Source organism: Gastrolobium bilobum, unplaced genomic scaffold (assembly GCF_033153095.1).
Source record: "Gastrolobium bilobum isolate Gb01-03AN ecotype WA unplaced genomic scaffold, APGP_CSIRO_Gbil_v1 utg23698, whole genome shotgun sequence".
NCBI classification, from domain to species: Eukaryota; Viridiplantae; Streptophyta; class Magnoliopsida; order Fabales; family Fabaceae; genus Gastrolobium; species Gastrolobium bilobum.
The window spans coordinates 79,253-97,771 of record NW_026897033.1 but is presented as its reverse complement, the minus strand read 5'-3'; the positions used below and the strand labels follow the sequence as shown (position 1 = coordinate 97,771).

At 37.5% G+C, this 18,519-nt stretch overlaps 2 protein-coding genes across 3 annotated transcripts; both read right to left on the bottom strand.

The window, feature by feature from the left end:
- Positions 1 to 357: 357 nt before the first annotated feature.
- LOC133303571 (uncharacterized) lies at positions 358 to 7,052 on the bottom strand. Of its 2 annotated transcripts, none has more exons than XM_061503491.1 (4): positions 5,699 to 7,052; positions 2,372 to 2,943; positions 2,039 to 2,258; positions 358 to 1,835 (listed from the first exon to the last, which is right to left on the bottom strand). In XM_061503491.1, exons 1-4 carry the CDS (start codon positions 6,959 to 6,961, stop codon positions 486 to 488), a joined length of 3,405 nt encoding a protein of 1,134 aa, XP_061359475.1. In that variant the 5' UTR covers positions 6,962 to 7,052; the 3' UTR covers positions 358 to 485. The 2 variants fall into 2 exon arrangements, with proteins under 2 accessions (XP_061359475.1, XP_061359476.1); XM_061503492.1 differs by having other exon boundaries at positions 2,039 to 2,268; positions 2,373 to 2,943.
- Positions 7,053 to 8,204: 1,152 nt separating this feature from the next.
- On the bottom strand, positions 8,205 to 10,304 carry LOC133303575 (uncharacterized). The gene is made up of 2 exons (XM_061503497.1): positions 9,986 to 10,304; positions 8,205 to 9,004 (listed from the first exon to the last, which is right to left on the bottom strand). The coding sequence occupies exons 1-2, from the start codon at positions 10,297 to 10,299 to the stop codon at positions 8,584 to 8,586; spliced, it is 735 nt and encodes a 244-aa protein (XP_061359481.1). The 5' UTR covers positions 10,300 to 10,304; the 3' UTR covers positions 8,205 to 8,583.
- Between the last annotated feature and the right edge of the window lie 8,215 nt (positions 10,305 to 18,519).

The following is an 18,519-nucleotide window of genomic DNA, read 5'->3' as shown; positions in this document are numbered from 1 at the left end:
TGTTTGTGTATCACTGTAATAGAATGCCTCATTTTTAGCGTCAATCCAGGCAAGTCCATAAAGAAAATAATTATTGAACAAGATTTGGCAAAACAATATCCGCCAAAAAAGGAACTCGTCGAAATTTAATATATAATTTCAAAAGGATTTCCAATAATGTTTTAGTATAACGTCGTTTATTTATGAATATATCAAATACAATATTAAGATAACGGTCCGCTGTAATTTGCTAGTGTTATTGGATATCGATTCTCTTGATGTCATGCAAACACGTCACAAGATGCACCAAACTACGATCGGTAATAAATAACCAAACCATTAATTCATCGAGGAAGACTGATTCATATTTTTTCCAGTATGGGTTAAATGACAATTAGCAATAACAAAAATGCATTTCACAATTTTCCTCATACAAATTTAGGCAAGACAAGCACAAACATGAATACCTAAATTGACAAAACATATCGTACAGATTATGTGCTGGTTTAGATGTACTTTAGACCAGATATATATTGTTGCCTAGTAATTAGATACTGGGCCACGGAATATATAACTCCTAATATACCCAAGATCCTAATCTTGAGAACATCTGTACATGCAATAGGAAGCAGATTAAGAGGCAAGGTTATCCATGGGGGTGAGTCACTCTGCTTCGTATAGCCCCATACATACCTGTTGAAAAGTATATGACTTGGAAACGTTAGAATGAGAAGGGCCAAATTCTTCACAACAAAAATCCAGTCTGGCCCACCGATTTGAAGACCCCATCCAGTATTACCATGCCAAACATCTTCCCATATGCTGTAGAGGGCAGTTAAAACGAAGTAGGCTGAGATGACAACAGTCACAGGAAAATATCTGTGTTTGTCCCCAAAACCAGCAACAAAATCCGAATCCTGATTAAGCAGCAGCAGGATAGGAGCCAGGAAAAATATAGCACGGTTTGAACCACCAGTAAGGTTAATATTCAGGACTAAGCATATAGCAAAGCACATTATTGTAGCAACGTTGCCAACCGCAGGCATCCAGGCTCCATCAGCAGCCATCCTCTTTATTGTAAAGGAGGGAACAGTAGAAGCCCGACTTCGCTGCATGAATCTCACTCTTGGCAGGGAACTAGCGGATACAGTTTGACCAGAATGATTATGTCTAATTCCACCCGAATCAATAACCTTTTCCCGCAAAATTGAAGCAAGTTTATATTTTATCTCCAAGGCTATAAGCATAAAGATTGCCGCATACAAACCAAGAAGAGATGTCCTGGCACCCTCAATAGCTAACAATGTTGTAAGCTTCTTCTCTTCCTCACCCAAATTTCCTATCTCACTATCTTCAAGAATATTTTTAATTCTAAGTTGGCCCTCCAAAAGATAAGTAACTGGAAAGAGAGCCACGAGCAGAGCAAATACCCAGGGTAAAAGCTTTGTGCTTGAAGCAGAGGGCAGATGAGTGAAGACAACAAAAACAGAGGCGCAAACCATGGTGACAACAATGAGAACATGCAGAACGCCTGCCCAGAGAAAGTATTCAGCAGAAATGTAGATACCAAGGGCCACCCCCATAGCAACGGAGTAAAATGTCCTTAATTCAACAATGTATTTAATGGGTATGATAGATGTGATAGACGCCAGAGTCAGCAAAGTTGCAATAATAAGCAGCCAAGAAGGCCAGGTAGGCTTCCCAGCTATATAGCCATAAATTGAGATATCATCAGCAGAGTGACGGGCCGTCTTGATTAGGTCCGACTGGTAAGTCAACGACATGGGAAGAGGTGGCTGCATCAAAATAAAAAGTAGACCAGTTGCCACTACCAGCACTAGACATCTTTTGGCAGACTGCAGGGACAACAAAAAGCTTATGATCAATCTTTAATATCTTTGCATGAATGAGGAAGACATGATGGAATGCTCTGTCAACCATAAATAATTTCTGATTGGTTAGGAATCATGTGACTACCCAAAAGTTTGCAAAGGATATCAAATAGTCCCCACTCCCAAACTAAACAATGAAAAACACTGGATTGGATAGTTATACATACCAAAACATGAGAGAAATGAATAGCAACAATTGGAATACAAGCCATTCCCGTCAACAGAATACAGAAGCCCAAAATTAAACCATCTGAAGGAGACCTTCCGTTCCACCACTGGAGGGCTTCAAAAATTGTTTCACGGCAAAACCATACAGATAAGGCAACTACACAGGCATGCGCATAACCTTGCCATTGTTTCATCCTAGACAATGTTTTCGATCTATCCCTACAAAATCCAACAACAGTGAAGCATAATAAGGCTGACAACAAAATCTAGAGGCATAATATAGGTTAAGATCCACCGAACAGACAAAATCCAGAGATTGTCATAATAATTACCTGTAAAGAAGCAATGGAGGAGAAACAGCCAATAAGAGAACAGCTGAAACCCATACAACAGACTTTGATGCAATAAACAACATGGCAAGCTTCGAAGAATAGAGGCAAGTCAAAATCCAAACTGCTTTTCCTCCAATCCGATGATCCACAGATAGCCTTCTCACCAAAGCCAAACCCAATAAAGTTGTCATCACAACCATGTAGCTAGGATACATTACTTCATCCTCAAATCCATAATAGTAAATGCTGGAGTAACTGAAAAACCGGTTCTCAATATAGCATAAGAGCAATGCATGGCTTATCAGACCAATCTCAGATAAAATATTTAACTTTGAAGGTAGAAGAGCTAAACCAGGAATAGCCATAGCCAGGACAGCATTTGCTACTATGAGTTTACAAAAAGATTTAAGGGACATGCCTGCCAACCAAATATTTAAATCCCAGAAGTTGTGCAGCACAAACCATGTAACCATCAAGCTCCCAAGAACAACAAAGGCAAAGTATGATGCTATACTCCTCTTTTCAAAAAATCGAGCCAAATAAAAGCCAGCAACTGAAGGCAAAGGAAGGAACTGCAAATTAAAGGTAAATAATAACTCAATAATAGAGTAAGAGAACCTATAAGGATAAATGAAATAAATATTTAACCACCAAAATAAGCGATACTATCAGCATCACCCAAAGAAGCCTTCACACGAAGAATTGATCATTATAAGAAAAAAACCAAGCAGTTGTATCATGAAGCAAATTAAGTTTAGCACACCAAACAGTATTTTCCAGTTTCCACTTTTAATATGATGAACATGGTGGTTAATTGAGGATCACAGCAAGGAGCAGCCATCCTCAAAAATGCTAAAACAGTATAGCGGATCCTAGAGTGACCCTTGTGCTGCAGATAGCAGATACAATTAAAAAGTTTCAAAAATTTATAAAACATATAAAAATACATAATTCAGAAGCAGGGATTAGTGGTAGGATCATCTTGTTAGTTGTAAACTAAAAGGTTGCAGCACTTTCCTTTGCAACCTCAAAGGCTCAAACTATTTTCTCCATCAGAATGGGTGGGATACCAAGATTGGAGCAAAAGATAATAACCCTCTTCTTTTCCCTTGGTTTTTCTTTATGTGGGGAATGGCTCCCTGTTCCACTTTTGGGAGGATGTATAATCTTAGAATCCAATTATTGGGGTCTATTTTCCCGCCTTTACTTTATCACTATTCTACTCAGGAAAATTATTTTCCGTTAATAGGTTTGTTTCTTAGAATTTCCTTTTTTTTCCTGAAACCTTAACTAATGACCGAGAAGCTTCAGATTTAGTTTCCCTACTGGTCTCAGTACTTTCTCCCTTTCTCATAAGTAATAACCAGGATGCTTGTCCTTGGACTTTAAACCCTCTGGGAACTTTTACCAGTAAATCTTGTTTTCAGTTTCTGGTTTTTAATCATTCTCCTCAACAAGGTTGTCAAGATCGTAAATCCTACATTGGATTGGACAATGGAGGTAGTAATGTAAAACATGAGATTGTAACACGAGACAAAAGATCCTACCTATTACCTAAAATTATATTCAAGAATACATATGCACGTGCGTATGCACACACATAAAATAAAATAACACAAATCAGACATAATATTATAATAACAATAAAATCACAATCGTAACTGGCATTCAAATATAATATACTCTTCCTTAACACTTTTGCACTGCCAGAACCAGTAGGAGCACTAGCACTAACATGTGCACTAGAACCACTAGGAGCACTAGAACCAGCAGGAACACTATGAGAGTTTCCCAACACCAAACAAGCAGAATCAACACCCAAAACAAGAAAATGACAAAAACAACACCCAACCAGATTTCACACAGCTCAAACCAGTACATAGCAGAGAATAAGAGCCAAGAGGATCCAGCACAAACCAGAAACAGGGAAAGTCATAAACCCTCCACCAGAAACTGCTCAGTTCAAGTCAGACAAGGACAGTCGAGATTGCACAGCTGAGGTCGTGTAGCCTAGTCACAGCACACACGAGGTTGAACCACCAGAACATTAGGGTTCAAATGGCGAAGGTTCAAAGCAGGTTAATTTTGGTGGGTGAATGTAAAATGCCATCGTCTAACTGTGGGGGGCTGGGTAAACTTTTGGGCTAAATGGGGTTTATTTTGGCATCTGCCCAACTCAAGAACTCAGCAGAAGCTTGCAACTTGATGGAAATGCATGTTCAAGGTGATTTTACTTTTCCATGCTAACAGATGATACACGAGCTATCCCACCAAAACATGCGCATCGGTAAGAGGAACAGGATTGCAGAGGCCAGAGGAACATGTAGTGTCATACGATCCTACAATCTGCATCTCAGCTTTGATTACCATGCTTCACAAAGTTCAGCCTTAAATAGATCTGGAAGGCCAAAGTTCTGTCTAATGTTAAGGATTTTGTTTGTAAAAGGTGCTTAAGAGGATTAAGAATGATTTGCTTCAAAAATGCAGACCTGATAAGGCTACTCTGTTGTTGATGGACCCCACATAAGTATGGTGGTTAATATCATAACATGACCCTCTCTTGTTCGTAAATAAAATGTGGATCCAAATCCCAGAATGTTTGCATTATGTGATACAAGAGTTCTTAAAACAAATAGCCGCCTCTCTTTGTATGAGGTAGCTTAGAAAGTCTGCAATATATACTTGGAGAAGGAAGTTGGACTTGCCACATAATAACTTAAACCCCGCCCCCCCAAAAAAATAAACTTTTTCGGAGTAGAAAGGAAAGGTAAACAAGCGCATTGGCATTGTGCACTTGGCATGGTATTAGCTGCAATTGAAAGGAGAATAATTCCAGAATTTTTAGTAACAATTATCTTTGTCAAAAAAATTAATGGGACAGGCTTGTCTTCCTAGCTTCTTTTCTTTATGGGTTTCTGCTCATGGCCTTTATAAGGGTGAAGGACATGCAAAGTAACTACATTGCTCTTTTCTTTAACACGCTTTTTCCGTCATCTACTCTCATAGCCGCTTTTAGAATAGTCATGAATCATTTTGTCATATTTCCTTTCTTAAGGAATTCTCCTTCTATCCAAAAAAGAAAAAAACTACCATAATTCACAGATACAATCATCTATCAAATCAAAAATAACGCATTACTATTCAAACAGCACTACTATAGCTCATCTCAGAAAAATTAGGAACAGAAATCAGGGTGAACACATTTCCGGTTCAGGAAGAGTTAATCAAAATCCAAAATAATGATTAAAGAATCCATATTCAAGCAACAATTACAGTGAATCATCAGCGATCATAAACAACAATAAAATGTGTGTGGAAACAGCTTACCAGTATGGGAAACCCCACGACAACTGCTCCGGCGGCACTGACTACTATAGCCGAAGTAGTGAAAGCGACGGAGCTGAGGGCGTCGGAAACCATACCCATGGCGTAAGAACCAGCAGCAGCAGCCCCTCCAAGCATAGTTATAGTAACAAGAACATAATTCAGCGGCGGCGGCACCTGAACATACCTCCCAAAGGAATGAAAAACAACCCTGATTTCCAAGGCAATCACCACGAAAACCAAGGCAACCGCACCATTGACGACTCGAATGCTGTGAAGCTGGCTAGGGTTTTTAGTGACCCACCAGAGCGCGCCCCTCGTGGATGCGTAAAGCTGAAACAGGAAGGGGATGAAGAAGAGTAGAAGCAAGTCACAGAAGGAAGCAGCGGAAGAGAAAACAACCGAGTAATGTGACGCAATATGAAACAAGAGAGGAACGAAGAGCAAATTAAGTGTGTGTAGACAACTCTCAAGTGGACCCAAGATGAAGCTATCTTGGGGAGCCTCTCCTCCATGGTACCTAGCTTCTTGCTTGGCCTTGAAGGAGGACACACGAGGGATTGAATAGACCCAATAGAAGAAGCAATTGAAGGCCATCAGATAGTACGCGGCGTTGTTGATTCCAACGGCGGCGATGGCAGCCCAGGCGAAGAGTGAGGAGGCGGTGATCGGGAGGCATGCGAAGAGGAGGCGCTCGAGGGCGACGACGACGGAAGGGTTCTCCATGAGGAGCCATTTGAACTGGAGGGAGGACCATACGCCGACGAGGAAGTTGGTGTGGGCGCAGAAGAAGGCGGCGAGGACGGCGAGGGAGACGGAGGAGTTGAAGGCGGCGAAGAGGGAGGAGGAGGCGGTGAAGAAGAAGGCCAATTGAGCGAAGATGAGTGAGAACCAGACGCCGAAGAACGCAGCTGGCTTCAAGTTAAGGGAGTCGAGGATGTAAGAGATCATGAGGCCGACGACGAGGGTGGCGACGACGGTGGTACCGCCGAGGTCGAGGAGGAAGGCGGCGGAGGGGATGAGGGCGATGGCGATCCGGTAATTATAGGCGAAAGCGGAGGGGTTTTTGAGGGATCTGGAGGAGGGGAACTCGTTGGTGTTGCTGTTGCTGTTGCTGATGCCATGGTACTGGGAATCGGTAGTGTTGTTAGGGTTAGGTCTAGAGTGAGAGGAAGAGGAAGAGGGAGAGAAAGAAGGAGCACTGGTGGAGGAGGACAATGATATGTGGGGGCGGAATGAGCGGGGCTGGAGCTCCGGCGACAGCATTTTTGATTAAAGACCACTCTGATTCTTCAGTTGACTCAACTCACCATTCACCACTCAGCATTCAGCATTCAGCAATGTAAGAAGATGAAGCTCTTCCTGCTATGCTAATTGTTTAAGTTCAGGAATCAGAATCAGGACTGTTAAACTAAACTGAACTAAACTATTATTGGGCCTCATTCAGTGGGCTGAAGAGACAAAGCAAAGCCTTCTGGGCTTCGCCTATCAACCTTCACTTGAGGGCCGAAGACAGTTCCCTTGCTTAGGAGCTTGATTGGATTCATTGGGCCTAGTGAGCTGGAAGTAAGGGATTGAATTTCTAAGATAGTGGCCACAAGCCCACAACAATGTGGCTTCTTGTTAACTTGATGTCGACATATAAATGTAGAACAAAATAAAAAAATTAAAATGCGTTCTTTCTCTCTCTCTCTCAAAATGTGTGTTTTGTGTGGCACAACTGCTTCTTTGTTCTTGCATTCGACAACTGCCACTTCTGTTCGGAACATGTAGTTTGTGAACGGTGGGATTAATTCATCATGTAAAACTCATTACACATCTTGTAGAACTCAAATACAGCTACATGTGCTGTTTTCCTCAATAATCGATAGCATTTTTCCGCCTAAAATAACTACTAATACTAATACACTTAAGCTTAAGCACCACAAAGAGAATAAACATTTTTATATTAAACTTTCACACGATCTTATCATACAAAATTTTACTTTTATCTCTCTCTTTATAAATATTTATACATTTTAATAAAACTTCTACTATTTAATGTTTATTAAAATAAAATAAAATAAAAACACAGCTACCTATAAAACAGTTGTAAATATATCATTATCGCCGCCAATAATATCCAAGAATATTTTGTTGCCTGGTGGTAGTGTACAATTTGCCCAATTAAATGTTGTACGGGTGACTGTTTAATTTTGTAATGTTCATATTCTTAAATAAATGTCAAAACATATAATACCTTTTGAATTTAAAGAGCATTGACATTTTTATTTAAATAATTACAGTATAGACCGTATTTTGTCCAAATTCAAGTTGATAACTGATTAAAAAGTCATACTCTCCTAATAATTACAAACAACATAATAATTAAAATGGAACTAAACGATCTTGCATACACACTTTGCCATTACTCAAATAAAGCAACTTCTATTAGTATACATACACAGTTGTAAATGGAAGAATTGTATATGCAGCATTATTTTGACAGAGTTTCAACTCCATATAATGCTAAACTGCGCAAGGATAATACATTCATAAACCTGCATAAGTGTGTACCGCTGGCTCATAGATCTGAGTTTTTAGTTATAAAAAAAGGTTCACACAGGACCACCTGGACTTACCTAACACCCCACTAAGTTTGTGTGCATTTTTGTGAAGATTTATTGAGCAAAGTTCCACTACTCTACCTAAAGAAAAGCATCAAATATAATAAAACAGAAAAATCCAAATCAACGCCTAAATAACTGAACTGAAGTGCAACTGCCAAACTAAATGAAGTCATAACATTAATAGGAACCAGAGGCATATATATAATGTTAACTCGACAAAAAATGACGCTTAACTTTTGGAAGGTACTCCATCTCTTCACTACCAGATAAAGTTTGTTACTAATCAGTGTTATCTCTGCCGGGAGAGATTTCAGATACTGAAACTTGGGTTGAATACTTTTTAATTCTCAAAGAAATAAGTATACTAGATAGAATACCAACTATAGGAAAAAAGAACGACCAAATTTGAGATTTCTTAGAGCCAGAGGCTGTAGCAACAGCAGCACCAGCAAGGCTTCCGATAGATGTATTTTGCAAGATCATGGGGACACATCCAACAGCAGTAGGTAGAAGAAAATCCACAAAGAACCCAACTTCAGTAGCAGCTAAAGCATAGTTAATAACATAAGAGGGCATAGGTGAGAAGCGGGCGAGAAGAACAAATCTCCAACCATCTTGCTCAACTCCTCTCTTAAGGAGATGAAAATATTTGTTTCTTTGGGCCCATCCCATCGCAGAGCTTGAACTTCTGAATACCAACCTGAAAGACCCCAAAATGACATATATTCAATTCAGCCCAAACACGGAGAGATAAACAGACTAGGAATTGAATTTAGCACATGTAATAGACAACACATTATTAACACAAGGAGATACTTCTTACAAGACAGGTAAAACTAGAATAGTCTTTAACAAAACTGCGTCATTCACTTAACCTATAAATCACCATTTAATAGCGTTCAATTCACAGGCAGCTACTCTCAGCTAGCTGTCAGTGGTAAAGTCCAAGAAGCAATATCTAAAAATGGCAAAGGCTTTCTTGAACTTCTATAATGAAGCTATAAATGGTTTGTACTCAACACGTTCTAAGGACAACATGAATCAGACAATCTATACTTCTTCCCATTCGCATGGATATAGATTAGGTTCCACCAAAGGGTGCCTAAGGACACAAGTTTAGGAAAACTTAAACTCATGTACAGAATTGTTTTGGTACAATGCCCTCCAACTAGCTTCCAACAGTACAATATTTTAAGGAAAATTAAATGCAATTTTCAAAAATCAATATTCAACTCATTACAAAAATCAAGGTTGGATACTGAACAAACAACTTTTTAAATTTAAAAGTATGTATTTATGGAATCAATATCAATGGATGCAAAAGAAAAGCATTACTTATTTCAGAAAAGGGAAAAGTTTTATTGAAATGCAAAGTGAAAAATAATCAGAACAACCAAAGAGGGGAATATATCTTCTGTAAACAAAACAAACACAAAGTCAGCAGAACAGAACAGCACCCTCCAATACCTTAAAATAATTCTACAAGCGAGATGCCCTAGAAAAAGGAACAAAAAGCCAAATAGACAATGATCCTAAAAAGTAGTGAATATATGACATTGAATTTGAAGCAGTAAACTGATTAAAAAAAAAAAACCCTGAAATGAGCTATAATTTTAATTTGAATTAAAAAACTTGAAGAAGAAGAAAAAAAAGAGTGAAAATGAAGAAGGGGAAAACGAACCTGCCGATGAAGAAGGAAAGAGAAGCAGCGAGGATTTTGGCAGAGAAGACGCAGAGAACGGAAGGGAAGAAACCAAAGAGAAGAGAAGCGGCGGCTTCGAAGAAAATAGCAGATGGCAAACAGAGAGCGATGGAGAGAGTATGTAATGAAACGTATAAAGGGATCGCCCAAAACCCTAATTTTTCAGACCATTCTCTCAGAAACTTCAATGCTGTCTCCTTCTCCCAACCGATTCCATAACCATAACCATAACCTCTCCACAATGCCACTAACCCCACCAACACCCCAACTTTCCACCACCACCGCCCCATCATTTTTTCCACCCTTCTTCACCCCCCTTCTCTTTTAACTTCACCTTATTGGTTATAATCTATTATTTTAATTTCTTCCTATTCTTTGCTATTAAAATAACCCATCTATTTAACTATATTGTTTATGTTTTTATTTTATTTATTTTTTTGTGATTAGGTTTTTATTTTTAGCATGTATCCTAATTCCTAACACGATATTAATTTTTGTTTTGGATATCATCGTAACTGTCTATTCCCACAAAGGGAAACCTCGTCTCATTAGAGCTCCAACTTCCTTATCACCAAAACCATATTCTTTTGGATTTCATAATTGTGGATTTTATCATAAATTATGATTAGTTTGAATTAGCATGTTAATTTCTCACTTTTAAATAAATAAGTATTTATAATTAGCGTGTTATCAACTTATCAAAAACACACATATATATATATAAACATTTTTCATTAAATATATAAAAATTAAAAAAATTATTAAACATAAAAATTTTAGAAATGGTTCATAAAACTTGAGTAAATAGTAAATTCAAATGAGTTCAGTTTAAGAAAAAAAAAAAGGCGGGGGGAGTGTAATTCCTTTCAAAGGACACACACTTATATCCTTTTAAGAAAGATAAGGAAACAAAATATGGGGAGAGAGAGTGAAGGGAAAAGTTTCTAATCGAAAATTAAAAAAAAAAAACACTACATTCATCTAAAAGAGAACATCTTCCATACAATCATTGTTGTTAAAATCTTGATTTATCATTACGATTTTATGCTTTTACGATTTTTTTTCATCAAAACGATTTTACTAATATTCCAAACGTTTTTAGGTTTTTACGATTTTTTTTACATTACGATTTTACGTTTTACGATTTTTTAATTCCCTTTCGATTTTACTTAAGATCTCGATTTTAACAATATTTCATACAACTGTAGTAGGTAATTGTTCCATTAAACAACTGACATTTGGATAAAAAAATATTTCTCTCTCACATGTGTATAAATATAACAGTCATTCATGAATTTCTATTTGCCGGTAGTACCAAACAAATAGTACTACATTAGTATATTAGATATTTTCCATCTAAAAGGACCATCCTTTTAAACGATAGACATTTTTTCACAAAAAAATTGACTCTTTTTCTTATTGAATTAAGTTTGTTTTTTCAGACAAATTGGAGTAACTTTTTCTTGACTTAAAAGCTAAAAATAATAACATTTTTAAGTTAGAAGTTATTTAGTAATTATATAAAATTTTAATTTAAAAATTATTTAGAAGTTCAAACTAGAAATAAGTTAAAACAATAGGATAAGAAATAAAAAAAAAATTTCTTAAAAAATAATAAATACTCAGTTATCAATATATGCAAAAATAGAAATAGATTTGTTTACATAAATCAAGTTATATATTGAAATATCAATTTATAACAAATATGATTAAAATATTTTAATTTATTTATATAAACAAATAATTTTAGAAAAAAAATTAGTGTATTAATATTCTTAATACATTGATATTTCATTTGCCTCGATCGAGATCCTGAATTTAAAGGATCTAATTTTGTTATTCATATCACTTTCGTTTTTTATTTATTTTTTCCCCAATATTTTTTTGCCTTTATTTCTAACATTCATATCACAATAAAACACAGTACTTTACCGCTTCTACTTATCAAAGACTTCGTGATAAACTTAATTCCTAACTATCATTTCTACCTTACATTTTGTTATAATCATCCTTCTCCTCACGTATGTTTCATCACTACATGGTATTTGAAGACTGTTTATTCGATTCGAGACGGTTTCACTTAAATCACCTCCAATTGATACATAGAGACAGTACTTTCGGCAGTTTAATTGATTTGAGGCGATTGACGTGCAACCGCCTCCAAATGTATATTAGAGGCGGCTAAAATAATCGCCTCCATTTACAATTCAGAGGCGGTTACATTGAAACCGCCTCTAATTCCTCTCTTTAGAGGCGGTTAAACCATAACCACCTCCAAATATATATTAGACGCTGTTAAAATAATTGTCTCCATTGATCATTCAGAGGCAGTTGAGATATAATCGCCTATAAATGTAGCAATTAGAGGCGATTTCAATGTAACCGCCTCTGAATGGTAAAGGGAGGCGATTATTTTAGCTGCCTCTAATATACATTTGGAGGCGGTTGCACGTCAACCGCCTCAAAATATACATTACAGGTGGTTAAAATAACCGCCTCCAAAGCATATTTAGAAGCGGTTCATGATCTATCGGACAGTGAGATTCAAAGAGGAAAATCTCTTTGTTCAGCCGATGGATCGTCCTCAAATTTGGTTAGTGTGTTCTTCTCTTGTAATACTTTAATCTAACCGTTCAGATTTTTAAGTTGAATTATCTGGTGTTATATATAAATTTCTAAAGATGACTGTTGCACATTAAAAAAAACCATCTCACCTTCACTTTTAAGTCCCAAATTGGACGTCACTTGTTCCTCTTTCTCCATTCCCTTCTATATAACAACTCATACTAACACACACATATACAAAATTCAATAAGTCATTTATATTCAACTAATAACAATTATATTAATTTTTAAAAATAATTTTTTAAAAAAAATATATATTAACTAATCACTATCGGAAATTATATTAAAAAAAATTAAAAATAAAAATTATATTAACTTTTAAAAGTAACAATTTTAATAGTAAAAATTTAAAATTTAAAATTTATATAATTTTAACCATTTGGAGGCGGTTACACGTTATTTGGAGGCAGCTATATAACCGCCTAAGCTTGTCTTTTGGAGGCAGTAGTGGAGGTGGTTAAAATAACCGCCTCGGAATATGTTTTGAAGGCGGTTAGAATAACCGCCTCAGATTGTCATGTAGAGGCGGTTATTCCAGCGGTTTCTGAAAACTGTCGTATTTTGCCTCGCGACAGTGGTAAACGAGGCGGTTTATGAACCGCCGATCCAAGCATTTAGAGCAGCGTTTTAAAACTCGGACCGGTCATCGAACCGGTTGAGGTACTAGGTCACTGGATCACTGGTTCAACCAGTTTTACTGTTCACATATTAAAAATATAAAAATATTACTTATAATAATAAAAATTCACATAAGAAAACTATCTATGAGCTTCAAAAAATAAATTGGTTTTCAATGATAGCAAATACTATATACTTCTAAGCTTCTAGCTCTAGACCGTTGAGATGATATTATGAGACCATAAGTGTTTATCACCACTTAACTTCATGAGATCATTATAAGATGCAACTAAATTACATAAACGAACTACACTAATCTAAAATACCTTATTATTTTCACCTTACTTTTAATCATATTCATCATAAAATATGAATAGGATTTAATTCAAGAGTTCTTATCAACAAAAAAAAAAAAATTACCAAAAAAAAAGAAGGAAAAATCGGTTTAACCCGAGTCAACCGGGTCGCCGGGTCAACTGATCCAATCCGGGCTGACTGCATAACCGGTCTAACTACATGCACGGACTGGGGAACCCACCGGGTCACGGAGTCCCGGGTCGACCCGGCCGGTCCGAGCCGGGTTTTAAAACACTGATTTAGAGGTGTTTTGAACCGCCTCAAAATGCCAATATAATCGCCTCTGAAAACCAATTTTCGTATAGTGCATCCTCACCTGAACCTGTAATAATACTCTTGTGCTTGTAATATATCTCAAGTATCACTACAAAATGTAGTGTAGCCTTCCAGCAATTTACGATGTTTAAACATGTAACTTTTTTATTATTTTTTCTTTCTCTGACTCTATTCAAGAATCTAACTTTTTTTCATTATTAATAACCACAACTTGGAAAAGTGAGGCAATAAAAGGAAAAGCGAGGTGGAGTAATAGAAATGGTATTTGCTATATTCCACTTTCACTGTACAAAGGAACATCATATATGGACGTGAATATTATAAAAGTTTAAAATAGAAGACTTATCTACAATTCAAATTTGAAATAGAAACAATCATAATCCTATTATAATAGCTTCATAATTACAGCTTCATCAGATGACCCAGCACATAATCCTACAGTCTCATCGTATCCTTGTAACTGATGACTCAGCGACAATTGGCGACAACCTGTTTTGAATTTGATCTCATCTTCATCACTCCCCCTCAAGTTGGAGCATGTAAATTTGAAATGCCCAACTTGCTGAATAATGAAAGAAATGGTCCCTTGCCCAAAGCTTTAGTAAAAAACATCTGCCAACTGCATGTGGGATCGAACATATGAGGTGGAGATGGTTTGCGCTTGGAGATTTTAACGTACAAAATGGTAATCAAACTCGATATGTTTAGCGCGATCGTGGAATACAGGGTTGGCTGCTATTTGAAGAGCAGCATGGTTATCACAGTAAAGGGACATGGGGTTGTTATGAGTTACCCCTAAGGAAGCAAAGAAACTTTTTAACCAGACAAGCTTAGCGGTTATAGTTACTATTGACCTATATTCAGCTTCAACAGATAACCTTGAAAGTGTGACTTGCTTTTTTGGCTTCCATGAAATAGAAGAGACACCAAGCAATATAAATAAACCAGTGATGGATCTCCGGGTAATAGTGAAAATAGCCCAATCAGAGTCACAATAAGCGTTGACATGCAACGTAGAAGTGGACTTCATGAAGAGTCCCTGACGTATATTTTGTTTCACATAACGAAGTACGGTCATGACAGCATTGAAATGTTGTTGTTGTGGGTTCTGCATGAATTGTGACTGGTATAGATTGCATAGCTCAAGTTAGGCCTGGTGATGGTCAAATAAATTAATTTACCAATTGTTGTAAATAGTAATTATGTAGTCATTTATTTGTATTTATTTAGTCCGTTACTTGTATATTGGGCCAAGCCCATTAGGTCAAAATTAGGTCAAGAAGTCTCTATAAATAGATACCCCTATGTACAGATTCAAATACGATTCAATAATATTTCAAATACCCTTTTATTTCAAGTTGGTATCAGAGCTCTCGATCCTGAGGGCTCTGCTTCCGCGCCTATTGTCTTTAGAACAAGAACCTTTTATTCTTTTTGTCTCTCGCTGCCATCAGCCGCCACCGGATTTTTTTTTTCCTGGGACCTCTTGGACCGAGAAGATCTCTGTTATACTGGATCTCTGTTACTGTTCATCGTCTCCATTATTCTTCATCACAAGACAACATCTGTTCATCACGATTGGACCCTTTCCCGGTGGTTTTTCAACTCCGAACAGACCCCCAGAAAGAACCGCGCTCACCGGACGACGTTGCTCCAGAAATTTCAGACCGGACGGCCACCGCACGCGCCCACACGCGCCGCCCCTTCAACCGCGAGTGAAGCCCACGCGCAGCCAATCTCATCGGCCCGTGGCGGCGCGTGAGACCATTTTTCCGGATCGGACCACTGCGATCTTGATCGTCCCTTCATCCTCTTTCTGGATCTGTGCTCCTCTCTTTTATCGGACATCGTTTGGTATTTATTTGTGATTTTTTGGCTTCTTGGAGTTTTTCTTTGACCATTTTCTGTGCAGTATGGCCTCTTCTTAAAGGAGTTCTTTTTCAAAATTTTATGATGGTACCTCTTCTAGACCTAAGAGAGATTATCGATGGTGTTCTTATTGTAAAAGAACAGGTCATATCAAGGATTTATGCTTTCGCCTTTATGGAAAGCAATATGTCTTAGAAAAGATGGCAAAGTTGCATGGTCAAGCGCATTTGACTTCCTCTGAAATAACTCCTACACCTAATAAGACCCAACCTGCATTTCGTCCAGATGAGTTGGAACGGCTCCGAACCATTCTTGATTCTATGAGTAAGCCATCTGATACTAGTGCTTTAACTATGACTGGTATGAGCTCCAAAACTTATTCTTTCCTTTCTTCATGTAATGATTTTAAACATTCTTGGGTTGTTGATTCTGGTGCTACTAATCATATGGCTTGTTGTGCTGACTCCTTTACCTCTTATCATCCTACCATTGGAACTCATACAATAGCCGTAGCTGATGGCTCTCATACATCAGTTGCGGGTTCTGGTGACATAAACTTACAGCAGTCCTTACATCTTAAGGATGTTCTTCATGTTCCTAAACTCTCCACGAATCTTCTTTCTATTCATAAAATTACAAAAGATTTGAATTGTACTGTAACCTTCTATCCTACCCATTGTGTTTTTCAGGATCTCGCCACGGGGAAGACGATTGGTAGTGCTAAAGAGCAAGGTGGGCTGTACTATCTGGTGTCACAATCTCCTGCAAATAAAGTAACAAATCACATCTTGATGTCTCATGGTCAATCAACTGCTGATTCTTTGATTTGGCTTCATCATAAGCGCTTAGGTCATCCTCCATTTAGTTTACTCAAATCTTTATTTCCGTCATTGTTTTTGTCTAAATCTGTTGAGTCTTTTCATTGTGATGTTTGTGAATTTGCTAAGCATCATCGTGTGTCTTTTCCTTCTAGTATTACTAAGAGTGTTGAACCTTTTGATCTTATTCATTCTGATGTTTGGGGTCCCTCTAAAGTCCCTCATGGTTCTGGAAATAGATGGTTTGTTTCTTTTATTGATGATTGCACTCGTGTAACTTGGGTGTACTTAATGTGTGAAAAGTCTGAGGTACCACAACTGTTCTTTCAATTTTATAAATTGATTGAGACCCAGTTTGGTAAAAAAACTCAAGAGACTAAGAACAGATAATGGTACTGAATATGTTAATCATAGTTTTTCCCAATTTATAAGAAATAACGGTATGATTCATGAACTTACTTGTGTTGACACCCCCCAACAGAATGGGGTTGCTGAAAGAAAAAATCGTCACCTTCTTGAAGTGGCTCGTGCATTAATGTTTCAGACACATGTACCCAAATACTATTGGGGAGATGCTATTCTTACTGCAGCATTCTTGATCAACCGTTTACCCACTCGGGTACTTAACCATGTAAGTCTTATTCACTCTATGACTTCTTTTTTCCCTTCTATTCCAACTATGATGAGTCTTCCTCCACGAGTGTTTGAGTGTGTTGCTTTTGTTTATGTTCATAAACATCATCGTAGTAAGTTGGACCCTGGGGCTATTAAATGTGTTTTTCTTGGTTATGTTCCTGATAAGAAGGGCTACAAGTGCTATCACCCTAGTAGTAGGAAATTTTTTGTTTCTATGGATGTTACATTTCAGGAATCTGAGTCCTTTTTCCAAGGTCCTCATCTTCAGGTGGAGAATCCTTCACCAGAAATATCATCACCTCCCTTCTTTGAGTTTGAATCATCAGTGTCTACTCCTTTACCTATGTCAGTATATCCTCCACCTGGTCCTGTTCCTCCTGTGTCTGTTTCTCCTGTGTTTGTTCCTCCTGTGTCTGATCCTCTTGTGAGTAATCCTCCTGTGACTGATTCTCCTGTGATTGATACATCAAGTACACCAGAGATACGAAATATTATGACACCTGAAAGAAGGAAACAACCCACATTGTCTCAGCAGCAACCTCAATCGTCTGAACCACTGGTAAGTCCTGAATCTCATATTTCTGATCATGATGTTAATACTTCTGATGACTTACCCATTACTACTGATTCTGATGATTTACCCATTGCTCTTAGAAAAGGAAAAAGAGTTTTTCCCAAGAAATCTTGTCCCTCTTGTACTCAATACCCTATCTCCCAGTTTGTTTCCTCTGCTAATTTTTCTGTGCAGCACAAAAGCTTTGTTTCAACACTAGACTCTATTGCAATCCCAAAATCAGTACATGAAGCCTTGAAAGATAGGAATTGGGCTCAAGCCATGCAAGAGGAGATGAATGCATTGGAGAAAAATAAAACATAGGAGGTTATTGATAGACCTACTGGAAAGAAAGCAGTAGGGTGCAGATGGGTTTATGCCCTGAAATATAATTCTGATGGAACTCTTGAGAGATACAAAGCTCGATTAGTTGCCAAAGGTTACTCTCAAACCTATGGCATTGATTATGAAGAAACATTTGCTCCAGTTGCAAAGATGAATACGGTGAGAGTTTTGTTATCCCTTGCTGCCCATTACAATTGGGATATAAACCAATTTGATGTGAAGAATGCTTTCCTCAATGGTGAGTTAGAAGAAGAAGTCTACATGGAAATTCCGCCTGGTTTTGATTCTGTGAAGGGAGAAAATAAAGTTTGTAAATTAAAAAAGGCCTTGTATGGATTGAAGCAGTCACCTCGTTCCTGGTTTGGAAAGTTTACTAAGGTTATGATGACCTTAGGATATAAACAAAGTCAAGGAGA

Bases quoted from the DNA above. Each gene is read 5' to 3' on its own strand.
- LOC133303571 (XM_061503492.1), bottom strand. From the start codon at position 6,961: ATGCTGTCGCCGGAGCTCCAGCCCCGCTCATTCCGCCCCCACATATCA. The intron at 2,944-5,698 runs GTAAGCTGTTTC...TTTAATTTGCAG, and splicing joins TCGTGGGGTTTCCCATACTG to TTCCTTCCTTTGCCTTCAGT. The intron at 2,269-2,372 runs GGTAATTATTAT...TCACTGTTGTTG, and splicing joins TCCTCCATTGCTTCTTTACA to GATTTTGTAGGGATAGATCG.
- LOC133303575 (XM_061503497.1), bottom strand. From the start codon at position 10,299: ATGATGGGGCGGTGGTGGTGGAAAGTTGGGGTGTTGGTGGGGTTAGTG. The intron at 9,005-9,985 runs GTTCGTTTTCCC...GGGGTCTTTCAG, and splicing joins CTTTCCTTCTTCATCGGCAG to GTTGGTATTCAGAAGTTCAA.